The following is a 13,993-nucleotide window of genomic DNA, read 5'->3' on the forward strand; positions in this document are numbered from 1 at the left end:
GAACATGTTCCGGGATTCTTCAGATAGCATTGAGGAGTACACCACATCAGTCACTGGCTTCATCAATAAGTGCATCGATGATGTCGTCCCCACAGTGACCGTACTTACATACCCCAACCAGAAGCCATGGATTACAGGAAACATCCGCACTGAGCTAAAGGGTAGAGCAGCCGCTTTCAAGGAGCGGGACTCTAACCCGGACGCTTATAAGAAATCCCGCTATGCCCTCCGACGAACCATCAAACAGGCAAAGAGTCAATACAGGACTAAGATTGAATCGTACTACACCGGCCGTGACACAAGACTTCCAGACGAGCTAAACCACTTCTATGCTCGCTTCGAGGCAAGCAACACTGAAGCATGCATGAGAGCACCAGCTGTTCCGGATGACTATGTGATCACGCTCTCCGTAGCCGATGTGAGTAAGACTTTTAAGCAGGTCAACATTTACAAGGCCGCAGGGCCAGACGGATTACCAGGACGTGTACTCCGAGCATGTGCTGACCAACTGGCAAGTGTCTTCAAGCAGACCACCATAGTCCCCATGCCCAAGGACACTAAGATAACCTGCCTAAATGACTACCGACCCGTAGCACTGACGTCTGTAGCCATGAAGTGCTTTGAAAGGCTGGTCATGGCTCACATCAACACCATTATCCCAGAAACCATAGACCCACTCCAATGTACATACCGCCCCAACAGATCCACAGATGATGCAATCTCTATTGCACTCCACACTGCCCTTTCCCACCTGGACAAGAGGAACACCTACGTGAGAATGATATTCATTGACTACAGCTCAGCATTCAACACCATAGTGCCCTCAAAGCTCATCACTAAGCTAAGGATCCTGGGACTAAACACCTCCCTCTGCAACTGGATCCTGGACTTCCTGACGGGCCGCCCCCAGGTGGTAAGGGTAGGTAACAACACATCTGCCACACTGATCCTCAACACGGGGGCCCCTCAGGGGTGCGTGCTCATTCCCCTCCTGTACTCCCATGACTGCATGGCCAGGCACGACTCCAACACCATCATTAAGTTTGCCGACGACACAACAGTGGTAGGCCTGATCACTGACAATGATGAGACAGCCTATAGGGAGGAGGTCAGAGACCTGGCCGTGTGGTGCCAGGATAACAACCTCTCCCTCAACGTGACCAAGACAAAGGAGATGATTGTGGACTACAGGAAAAAAAAGAGGACTGAGCACGCCCCCATTCTCATCGACAGGGCTGTAGTGGAACAGGTTGAGAGCTTCAAGTTCCTTGGTGTCCACATCACCAACGAACTATCATGGTCCAAACACACCAAGATAGTCGTGAAGAGTGCACGACAAAGCCTATTCCCCCTCAGGAGACTGAAAAGATTTGGCATTTGTAATCAGATCCTCAAAATATTCTACAGCTGCACCATCGAGAGCATCCTGACTGGTTGCATCACCGCCTGGTATGGCAACTGCTTGGCCTCCGACCGCAAGGCACTACGGAGGGTAGTGCGTACGGCCCAGTACATCACTGGGGCCAAGCTTCCTGCCATCCAGGACCTCTATACCAGGCGGTGTCAGAGGAAGGTCCTCAAAATTGTCAAAGACTCCAGCCACCCTAGTCATAGACTGTTCTCTCTGCTACCGCACGGCAAGCGGTACCGGAGTGCCAAGTCTAGGTCCAAAAGACTTCTCAACAGCTTCTACCCCCAAGCCATATGACTCCTGAACAGCTAATCATGGCTACTCTGACTATTTGCACTGCCCTCCCACCCCCACCCCCCACCCCATCTTTTTACGCTGCTGCTACTCTGTTAATTATTTATGCATAGTCACTTTAACTCTACCCACATGTACATATTACTTCAACTACCTTAACTAGCCGGTGCCCCCTGCACATTGACTCTGCACCGGTACCCCCCTGTATATATAGCCTCCCTACTGTTATTTTATTTTACTTCTGCTCTTTTTTTCTCAACACTTTTTTGTTGTTGTTTTATTTTACTTTTTTATTAAAAATAAATGCACTGTTGGTTAAGGGCTGTAAGTAAGCATTTCACTGTAATGTCTGCACCTGTTGTATTCGGCGCATGTGGCCAATAAAATTTGATTTGGTTGGGCAGGGTGAAGTGCGTCCTGTTCGGGCTAAAGTGGTAGCTATTGATGCTTTTACATTTACATTACATTTCAGTTATTTAGCAGACGCTCATATCCAGAGCGACTTACAGGAGCAATTAGTGTTAAGTGCCTTGCTCAAGGGCACATTGACAGATTTTTCACCTAGTCGGCTTGGGGATTAGAACCAGCGACCTTTCGGTTACTGGCACAACGCTCTTAACCACTAAGCTACCTGCCGCCCCAACTACTAAAAAGGAACTGATGCGTTTCTTGGGAATGATTGGGTATTATCCTCTGTAGCTCAGCTGGTAGAGCACGGCGCTTGTAACGCCAAGGTAGTGGGTTCGATCCCCGGGACCACCCATACACAAAAAAAAAAAATGTATGCACGCATGATTGTAAGTCGCTTTGGATAAAAGCGTCTGCTAAATGGCTTATTATATTATATTATTATCGTGGTTTTTGTAGGAACTTCTCTACGGTGGTCACTCCCTTGACAGATTTTCTGAAAGCTAAGGCTGTGTACGTATGGTCTTCTCGTTGACCAACAGGATTTTGAAGATACAAAGAGGTTGCTTACCTCAACTCCGGTGCTGGCTGCTCCTCGTGTGGATTTGTCATTTACCTTGCAGGTGGATGCTAGTCATGTGGGGGCAGGTGCAGTTTTGCTGCAAGCAGATGTGTCTGGGGTTGAGAGGCCTGTTAGTTTCTTTTCCAAAAAGTTTAACCATTATCAGTTGAACTATTCGGTCATTGAAAAAGAAGCGTTAGCACTCATATGGGCGCTGCAACACTTCGAAATGTATGTCGGTTCGGGAGTAGTACCTATTGTGGTCTACACCGACCATAACCCTCTCACCTTTTTGAGGTCCATGATGTGTCCTAATCAGAGGATAATGAGATGGTGTTTATTTTTACAATCCTTCCATCTAGATGTGCGGCACATCCGGGGGACTGATAACGTGATTGCTGATGCGCTCTCTTGTGGCCCTGTTCCTGAATGTTTATGTGACTGACCATTGTTTGGTTTTGTCATGTTCTATCTTTCCTGTCTGTTCCCTCCTAGTCTTGTGTTCTTCTTTCCTCTTAAACGTTGCTTCCTGTGTGTAAAGGTTGCTGAGGTCTGGGGAGGAGGATGTTGGCTGGGGCAAGTGGAGGTGTGAACATGTAACAATTTGTCAATTTGGGACGCAGAGGCTGGTACGTTGTTCCGGGGTCCTTGTTGGTCCCCGGTTTTATTGGGGGGTGACGATCCTCCCACTCTGTCTGCCGTATTCTCTCTCTTTGCTCTTGTTTCCTTATTAGGATGCCGGTGGGCGGAGTTGGGAGGGTCGTCAGCTACATGGGAAACACCTGGGCCCGGGTGTGTACCAGGATAAATGGACCTCTTCTACATTCATTGGGGAGACTCTCTCCATGCAGACACCTTGATTGATTTTTGTTGCGGTAGTTTTGTGGTTTTTGGTTGTTTGCTTTGGCACCTTTCAACACCTTGCATTATTACATTTATGCATGCAAAACACTCACTTACACTACTGATTACTGATTACACACACCATTGTTAATTATACTTAGTCTACTTTAGTTAATAAATATATATTTTGGTATTCCTTGTCTCCACAGTGTCTCCCTTTTTGTTACGAACTTTGAGCCGGTTCGTGACACTAGTAAGGTTCGAATGTAGGTAGGGGTATTGGGGCTTCCCTATATGCTGATGATGGAGCTATTTGGAAGAGGGGAAGGAATGTCTCTCGTAACCAAATCTATTCAACAAGCTATAGTGGATGTTGAAAGATGGTCGATTGGGCCTCCCAAGTGGTGCAGCAGTCTAAGGCACTGCATCGCAGTGCTAGAGGCGTTACTACACACCCGGGTTCGATCCCGTGCTGTTTAACAAACCGCCCGTGATGGGGAGTCCCATAGGGCGACGCACAATTGGCCCAGCGTCGTCCGGGTTTTAAATTGTCAGTGGCGTAGTCTTGCTGTATGTTCTGATAATATACAGTTGTTTCTGTATGGACAGCCAATAGGGAGAGTTTCTAAGTACAAATATCTGGGCCTATGATTCAATGAGCGATATACATGGAAAGATCATGTCATAAATGTTTAAACAAAGTGTAAGAAGGTAGTGAATCTTATGCGCTCGGTCTCTGGTTATAAATGGGGTGCTGACAGACAATCGTTGATGGATATTTATAGAGCTCTGATCAGGACGACAATTGATTACGGGTGTATAGTTTATGGAACAGTAGCAAAGACTTGACTTCAGAGGCTGGACAGAATCCAGTATATAACTTTAAGGATATGTATTGGTGCATTTAAATCAAGATCTGTATGTGTGCATTAGGCAGGTGAAATGCCTTTGGATATACGGTGTAAAACATTTTCATTAGCTTATTGGGTTAGGCTGAAAGGGTGTGAGGTTGATCATCCCACTGCTATTGTTCTAGATGACTGGGGAATATACTAGTAGACAAGGCAGTGGTTTTGGTTGGACAGTTGGAAAGCTTGCTGATGAGAGTGGTTTGAGGAAGTTGGAGGTTGGCCCTTCTTTGGTGATAGGGGATGTTCGTCTGTGGTTACTCCAAGATCCTGTTGTTGATCTAACAACAACAGGAGAGAAAATAAAAGATTGGTCAGAAGTCAGTGATATAGGGAAACTGGTTGACAATTACATTGGTAAGTTTTTATGCATTTTTACCGCTTTTCACAGATGGATCCAAGGACCCAGATAGTGGGCGCACAGGAGCAGGCGTTTACGTTCCTGAATTTGATGTGCAGATATGTAGAAACTAACAGATGAACTGTCAGTATACTCAGTTGAGCTGTTGGCAATAGTAGTTGCCCTCCAGTGGGTGGAGGACTATCAACCTGTCAGAATTATAGTATGCTCAGATTCCCTGTCTGTATTGAATAGTTTATCATCTGGCAAATCCAATAAGAGTGACCTACTATTGGAGGTATTAATGTTATTATGGAGAATTTAGAGACTTGGTGTAGTAGTGAGATTCTTCTGGGTCCCAGCCCATTTGCGTGTGGAAGGTAATGAAATTGTAGACCAGATAGCTAAAAGAGCTTTAAAAACGAGATATAATGAATATTAATGTGCCGCTGGCTAGAGGTGAGGCCAAATGTAAGATCAGAGCCATTTTGATAGACGTGTGACAGAAGAGATGGGACTCTGAGCCCAAGGGCCAGCATTTATATGCCCTCCAAAGAAAGGTCAGTGGACCAAGATTCAAAGGTCAGATTAGGAAGGAAGAGGTGGTGTTTGCTCGATTGCATCTAGGACATTGTACATTGAACGCGTCATTACATCTGGTTGGTAAGCATGTGAAAGGTTTATGTCTGGAGTGTATGGTCGATGAAACAGTGGAGCATGTGTTGTTATTAATCAAATGGCCACCCGGACTATTTGCATTGACCCCCCCCCTCCCCCCTTTGTTTTTACACTGCTGCTACTCACTGTTTATTATCAATGCATAGTCACTTTACCCCTACCTACATGCACAAATTACCTCGACTAACCTGTACCCCCGCACATTGACTCGGTACCGGTACCCCCTGTATATAGCCTCATTATTGTTCTTTTATTGTTACTTTTTTTATAATTTATTTTTAACTTTAGTTTATTTAGTAAAATGTTTGTTTGCGGACCGCCATTATATCATAGCAGAAGAAGAAGACTAGATCGTAGAAAGCCAGAGTGCCAGTCTGTTTGTGCCATCATGCCAACCATGTACGGCTTGACAATGACAGCAATGGAGCTAAGAGCATAAACAGATCTGAGACCAGGCTAGCTCTGTGTCAATACTAAAGATTATCTATTACATTGACAAGATAGTCCAGATAGTCCAGTGACCGCTCAAACATTGGAAATACGTGTCCTCAAAGATGGAAGGCAGGCGGGAGGAGGCGAGATCAGGTGGGACCATTCTAGACAGTGAGAAGGCAGATACGCGTGTGAACAATAGGCACAACTCCAATACAAAGTAGTTTTTTACAAAGTTGCGGAAAGGCGACGTGCGTTCACTTATATCAGTGCATTCGTAACAACCTAACCAGTACGAAACTTCTATTCGATCAAGTAAGCCGCCCATTGCAAATTAGTAATTCCATTTTATGTTGACAAAACAAGCGCACACATTTTCTTCAGAAAATTTTAGTAATGCAAAAGTAACCCGATTTGTCTATTTGCTAAGTAAAAATGATATTTCAATATAACTATACATGCAATAATAATGTAATTATATTTAACTATATTATTGATACTCGATTTTTTTATGTTGATTGATGGAGCTTTTATTTTGAAAAAGCGTCCTACGGGAAGTGAGAGGGAAAATCCAGTAGGATTCACGGCTATTAGGGATTTTCCTTCAATTAATTTCGAAGCTGCAGTGCCTCAAGAAAAACAATAGGACATTGCTAGCTAATAAAACACAACCCTTGCCATGTCTGAGACATACGGTAAGAAATCTTGACTAGTCGGGTCGCGTTACACAATAGATAGCCAGAGGCGATGGAGCAGGTGTATTGCAATGCCATCTAAACAAATAGCCCATGCTATGCTTTCATGTTTACTCGTGGATGGGGGTATAGCTAGCTAACATTAGCTAGCTGGCTAACTTTACTTTCGCTAGATAGCTTGCATGTCCGTCAAATGGCATCATTAATTGGTTTCTTAGTTAGCTATCTAAATAGCCATCTGAATGTTTGACAACTAGCTAGCTAGCTAAATGTCGACGCAAATGTAACGTTATACATGAAGCAATAAATAGCTTCAGTTCTGCTAGCAAGCTGATGAACGTCTTCTGGATGCCTGTTGTGTGCGCCTGTTACTTAACTAACGTTAGCTAGCTATCTATCCAACTAGCCTAATGAATATGCATTCTCTAATGATGAGAATGATTATGAAATAAAATGAACTTAGTTTTTTTTCTCCTCTTCTAGATTTCCTGTTCAAATTCCTAGTGATTGGGAATGCAGGAACTGGAAAATCATGTCTTCTTCACCAGTTTATTGAGAAGATATGTAAGTTCTGTCCAATGGATTGTATTGACATGTAGCTTATTTTAGGGACAGGCTACAATTTATGATTAAATTAACTTTGAATAAATGAATAGGCATTGTTGTGGGTATGTGTTGTGATATTAAGGGGCGCAGTGGTCTAAGGCACTGCATCGCAGTGCTAACTGTGCCACTAGAGATCCTGGTTCGAATCCAGGCTCTGTTGCAGCCGGCCGCGACCGGGAGACTCATGGGCGGCGCACAATTGGCCCAGCGTCGTCCAGGGTAGGGGAGGGAATGGCCGGCAGGGATGTAGCTCAGTTGATAGAGCATGGCGTTTGCAACGCCAGGGTTGTGGGTTTGATTCCCACGGGGGGCCAGTATGAAAATGTATGCACTCACTAACTAAGTCGCTCTGGATAAGAGCGTCTGCTAAATGACTAAAATGTAAATTAACGTGGAATGATTTCATTTAAATCACAGTCAAAGACGATTCGAATCACACCATCGGAGTGGAGTTTGGCTCAAAGATAATCAACGTGGTAAACAAATATGTCAAACTCCAAATCTGGGACACTGCGGGACAAGAGAGATTCAGGTACTGTACAGTATGTGAGAGCATTTCACAGACCTACCCCTACTGTGGCAGGGCATTAGACATTTTTCTCAAACCAGCTTGGACCGTTTCATGCATGCCCATCTCCAGCTGATCATTAGAGAACGTGTGCCAGATCCTTGGAACAGCAAGTAAATGAATCATGGCCAGCTGTTGTGGGGGAGATAATAATGCGGAGCGCAGCAACAATTCTGAAGCACTACTACTGAGCACCATAGAGCATTTTGTTTTGCACATTGGCCAACTCCTTATCCAGCTTGGATGGCACCGGATCAGCTTTGGAGGACAGCACTAAATTATGTTATGTATAGCTAACTATAGATATAGTAGGAGATGGAGAATGTCAAATTTGAGAATGTTAATTTAATAAATGTAATTATGTGTCAAATTTTCAAATTGATGCAGTTATGTATTTTCAACTGATGTTAGTTGCTTTCCTCTCCCAGGTCTGTGACACGGAGTTACTACAGAGGCGCTGCAGGAGCGCTGCTTGTGTATGACATCACCAGGTAGGCTAAATGACCTACTCATAGGTGATCAGGAGAGTTGAGGAGAAATAATCCTTGCCTTATTATGGGTGGACCTTCAACGGGTATGCTGTTTTGGAGCTGTCGTCCATTTTTGTGAATAAACAAAACACAACTGTTTCTAAAAATACAAATATTGAATGTAGTACGTATCAATGGGACCTAGATATATGACTCATTGGTAGCACAGTGGCTTCCGATCGACTGTTTTGGAAAACACTGCTCTAACCTTCCTAAAGCCGAATGTGATTAAAGTGAACAGAACCATCAAGTCTGATTTGTATGTCTCCACTGCTCTCCCTCTCGCTCCATTGACCTGATCGTCCTCAGCCGGGAAACCTACAACGCCCTGACCAACTGGCTGACGGACGCCAGGATGCTGGCCAGCCAAAATATTGTCATCATCCTGTGTGGTAACAAGAAGGACTTGGACGCAGACCGGGAGGTCACCTTCCTGGAGGCGTCTCGCTTTGCTCAGGAAAATGGTGTGTTTAGTATGACTGATGATCCCTTTAACGCTAAATTCCAAGGGCTGTATGTATCAAGCATCTCAGACTGGGAGTGCTGATCTAGGAGCAGAACCTCTATGTAGTCTTATTAATTTTGTTCAAAAAAGGCAAAACTGATCCTAGATCAGCACTCCTACTCTGAGAAGCTTGATGCATACAGACCCAAATCTAGCCCCTACCCTCTGCTGTAGATCTGAACGACTTGGAATTCCACAGAAGCCAAGGTGAAGCAATTACCATAAAATCCTAATTTATGATTGTTTGCACTGCGAATACTCCACTAGAGGTCACTGTAGGACAACTCACTGGTGTGAACTAGTGCCCACAGAACCATTGCAATTCATGTCCTCCACAGCTAAATTTACATTTTAGTCATTTAGCAGACGTTCTTATCCAGAGCGACTTAGTTAGTGAGTGCATACATTTTCATACTGGCCCCCCGTGGGAATCAAACCCACAACACTGGCGTTGCAAACGCCATGCTCTACCAACTGAGCTACACGGGACTGACTTAGGCTTAGGTGTTCAAATGTTACCAACATTGATGATAATCAATGTTAATATTGTGTCCCGCTGTCTTGTCTGTTTCAGAGCTTATGTTTCTGGAGACCAGTGCTCTGACAGGGGAGAACGTGGAGGAGGCCTTTGTGCAGTGTGCCAGGAAAATCCTCAACAAGATAGAGTCAGGTATCTCTCTGCAATCAGTATCTTCTCACCTTAACCAACAGCAATGAAATTGTAGTTTACCAGCTGAACTCTACTGTTTCAGCTCAGGGACTTTATTTCTATCTCCCTCCCTCTCTCTTGCGCAACTCTCTTTCTCACTCTCCATCTCACTCTTTTCTCTCTCTCTCTGTTCTCTTCCAGGAGAGTTGGACCCGGAGCGGATGGGATCAGGGATCCAGTACGGAGACGCGGCGCTGCGCCAGCTGCGCTCCCCTCGCAGGGGACAGGCCGAGAGCGCCCAGGATTGTGGCTGTTAGTGAACACGCTCAGTGTGCTCAGATCCAAGGTGAGAGACTCCTCCCCCTCACAGCTGCCTACTGCAAAGGATTCTGCTCTGGGACTTGCCCTTGTGTTATCACACTAGTAACTCAATTAGTAGCTCAGTTTAGTGACATCCAAACAACTCCCTCTCAAAATAGCACGCACAAATACAGTTGTAATCGTAGATGGTGCTTTTCACATTCACATGTTATGTAAGAGGCCATTCAAAAGTCCTCTCCATTTTACAGTTGTCTGTGTTGCTTTGCATGGAGCAGGTAAAGCATTAATTTGTCATTTTGAGGAGCACCGCCGTGAGCTTTAAAGATTGGGCCATAATGAAACCAAATGCTGAAACGTGGCTAGTTTTATCAGCATTATTGGTGTCAGGATCATCACTTGCCCCCTCGGCAACGGGGGGTTCGAGCCCTGGCTCAGCCCACTGTCTGTACCCTTAACTACTTTCTGTACCCCTCTCTATCTGTACTTACATCTGTCCTGTCAAAACAAACAAACAATAAAATACATAAGGGGATTATCACAATGCTGATTGATCCTTGTTCTTCTCAAATGGTTTCCCTGAAGAGGTTTGCTAAAAGGTGATCTCTGACACTACTTTCACCAGTATCATCATACTTCAGGGTCATGTTAATGGTTGTGTCCCAAATGTAACTCCCTAAGTCCAGTGTTTTATTCTATCATACTGTATCTCTCCCTTGGGTGACTCCACCTCTTTTGTGAGAGGGGAAGCTAAAGGGGCTCAACCGTTTGAAAATGATCGAATGACCCTGCTCAGAAGCTGTCTGGATGTGGCTCCACACAACTGTTGTCAATACAGTGTTCTCTCTGGGCAGATATATTTAACCCGAGGTTCTGCTGACTCCTGTTGGGGCAAGGCATTAAGGGTCTCTGAAATGCCTTATTTGGGTATTGTAGTATTTCACAAAAAATGCCTGGCATAAATAGAGGGGTACAATGTCTACAAAAATAAATGCTCAATTATCTTGTCAATTACAGAGTGTAGAGTTGAGTACTTGCCAAATATTGCCAGCACGCAATTGTAACAAAATGTAACTATTAACTGCACGTTGACACAGAGGTTTCTTAGCTAAAGGGGCTAATTTACAAGATCCCCACTCACGTGTGTGTATGGATTCAAACCTCTCTCTGTCCTTGTTTTCAGGCATGTTGGTGAAGACTTTGAGGAAAGATGACAGATGTAGGGAACATGATACAGAGCTCATCATGGCGGAGCGACTCTTCCCTGACCTTCTTTTAACTTCCCAACTTCCGGATGTTCCGTCAGAGAGACCCACAGAGAATCCTGGATTCCTGGCCCCACACTGGAACGCTGAGCTTGTTCCTGGACCCCTCAGACACAGGCAGAGAGTCCTGTTTCATCTCCTCAAGCCCTTCAATCATCTGGGCTGTATTCATAAAGCGTCTCAGAGTAGGAGTACTGATATGATTAGTTTTTCCTTTTAGATAATAATGAACAAGATAACAGGGAGACCAAATCCTAGATCAGCACACTAAGTCTGAGATGCTATATTATTATGGGACCTGACATCTTACTTACACCCCTGTACTTCTACCCTACCCATTGCATCTTGCATTATGTACAGTATTATCTGTATAAAGAACACATCATACAGTCCCTCAAAGCAGTGGTTCCCAAACTGTGGGGCGCGCCCCCGTCGGAAGGGCCAATTATTTATTTATTTATTTATTTATTTATTTATTTATTGTTTAAGGAACTGTCAGGCTTTCAACTTACTCTTGAAAGTTGTAATAGCAGAATGCACAGGGTGCAGTTTCTAAATTGGTAGTATATCAGCAGTTTTCCTCTTGTCATTGCAGACCTTAGAGCTATTTATAACTTGTCAGAAATGTCCAGATCGGCCTCCCGAGTGGCGCAGCAGTCTAAGGCACTGCATCGCAGTGCTTGAAGCATCTCTACAGACCCGGGTTTGATCCCAGACTGTGTCACAGCCGGCCATGACCAGGAGACCCATGAGGCGGCGCACAATTGGCCCAGCATCGTCCATGTTAGGGAAGGGTTTGGCCAGCCAGGATTTCCTTGTCCCATCGCGTTCTAGCGACTCCTTGTGGCGGGCCGGGCGCCTGCAAGCTGACTTCTGTCGACAGCTGGACAGTGTTTCCTCCGACACATTGGTGCGGCTGGCTTCTGGGTTAAGCGAGCAGTGTGTCAAGAAGCATTGCGGCTTGGCAGGGTCGTATTTCGGAGGACGCATGGCTCTCGACCTGTAACTACCAATTGGATATCACGAAAATTGGGGAGAAAAAGGGGTAAACGTAAAAACAAATTATAAAATGTCCAGATAAACTAGCCTGTGTCAGCTAAAGTTTTTGATTTTGTTGGAATGTTTGAGTCACTCAGATATCACATGAACACACAAGACATGGCAAAATGTGTGGTATTGCAGGAAATTAGCTTTAGAACTGCAGAAATGTCTCTGCCAACGAGGGTTGTGAACTGTTTGTGTCATGGACGGTGCTTGTGCCCATAGAAATAGACGTGGTGCGCCAGGGGGGTCGTCGGATGTTCCCCAGTGATGGAAGAGGGGCCTGAGTGAAAGTTTGGGAACCACTGCCTCAAAGCATATTTTATGGACTGAATATCAGTATTTCATTATTAGCTGAAGAATAATCTATCAATTATGACATGTCATGTTACGGTGAGAATTATCAATCAGCACTGTCTCACGCCTGCTGGTTTCATTGACCCATTATTTGGGTTGTTCTTTGTGTTGATATTATTAGTTGTTTTTTGCCCCCTAATTGTTATGAGTCATGTCATGCCTTTTTAATTTATTCTCAATAATATAGAAGCTCTTTTTAAAATAAACTATTAAAAATGTATGTTTGTATATTTTTATAAGGTGATTCCTCTTTATTACTTAAGTGTGTCTGTAATATCCATTTAGAATACTTGGTAACACTTCACGTTAAATTGCTGTTATACCTGTGAAATAAAATGTAATTACTATAGTAACTTTCTAATAATTATTCATAGCTATGTAATAGTATAGTTATGGAGTTGTGCAGGTTTTGTTATTACACAGGTGGATAAGCTGGCTCACAGATGGAGCTAATGCAGGTTGAGCTACTTCCCTTTTGACACCTTGCACCAAAGTTAATATGATTGACGACAGTCATTTAATTCAATGACCATTTTCCTAATGCAGATCATGGGCTTTTCAGTGCACTCTGGCTATGTTTATATATTTTTATTAATTGGTCTTTTGACCAATCAGATCAGCTCTGAAAAAGATATGATGTGAAAAGATCTGATGTGATTGGTCAAAAGACCAGTTAGTGGGAAAAGGATCAGAATTGGGTTGCCTGTCTAAATGCAGCCTGTGTGAAATGGAAGGCTCCAGAATGTCATTGTCTGTCTGCTTAGATTGACCGTTTGCTGGAGCACGATTGCTGTATCATATTGATATGGTTCCTGAGACGAAAAACTTCTCCAGGCTCTGCCAGTTACAGTACCAAAAATGCCCATCAGTCCTCCTTTATGGTACTGTATGTCCTCTTCCCTCTTGTCCCATTTGTTACACTTGAGCATAGTACAGGATGGCATTGTCTGTATTTTTGTTAAATGACACTCCAACAGATTTTATTTTGAAGAATATCTGTGGTAGTGTTGAGGAATATGCCTTTCAATCTCATTACTATAGTAGATATTAACTGGTGTATGTTTTTCGACAGGCAGATCAATCAAATAAGTCAAACGATTTAGTAAAGAGTAGTTAATTCATTTTGTTAAGGCTAGCACACAGTGTCAAAAAATAAATATTTAAGTTTGATCATACAAAATAACAACACCTTAACAAAATAGTGGTGACATTTTTAATCAATTGGAGCTGGACATTTAATCCCTCCATACAAGTGTGCCATTCATGTTGACGGTGATCCACAACTCAACTCCTACAGGCTTTTTTCCAAGTAATTTATACTGAACAAAAATATAAATGCAACATGTAAAGTGTTGGTCCCATGTTTCATGAGCTGAAATAAAAGATCCCAGAAATGTTCCATATGCACAAAAATCTTATTTCTCTCAAATGTTGTGCACACATTTTACATCCCTGTTAGTGAGCATTTCTCCTTTGCCAAGATAATCCATCCACCTGACTGGTGTGGCATATCAAGAAGCTGATTAAACAGCATGATCATTAAACAGGTGCTACCTTGTGCTGGGGACAATAAAAGGCCACTA

At 43.8% G+C, this 13,993-nt stretch overlaps 1 protein-coding gene across 1 annotated transcript; it reads left to right on the forward strand.

Moving 5' to 3' along the window:
- Positions 1 to 6,427: 6,427 nt before the first annotated feature.
- rab4a (RAB4a, member RAS oncogene family) lies at positions 6,428 to 11,654 on the forward strand. Its single transcript, XM_041858963.2, has 8 exons — positions 6,428 to 6,571; positions 7,055 to 7,135; positions 7,595 to 7,709; positions 8,174 to 8,236; positions 8,585 to 8,739; positions 9,355 to 9,450; positions 9,631 to 9,775; positions 10,931 to 11,654. Exons 1-7 carry the CDS (start codon positions 6,556 to 6,558, stop codon positions 9,744 to 9,746), a joined length of 642 nt encoding a protein of 213 aa, XP_041714897.1. The 5' UTR covers positions 6,428 to 6,555; the 3' UTR covers positions 9,747 to 9,775; positions 10,931 to 11,654.
- The last annotated feature ends 2,339 nt before the right edge of the window (positions 11,655 to 13,993 follow it).

This window comes from Coregonus clupeaformis, chromosome 31, assembly GCF_020615455.1.
Source record: "Coregonus clupeaformis isolate EN_2021a chromosome 31, ASM2061545v1, whole genome shotgun sequence".
Lineage (NCBI taxonomy): Eukaryota > Metazoa > Chordata > Actinopteri > Salmoniformes > Salmonidae > Coregonus > Coregonus clupeaformis.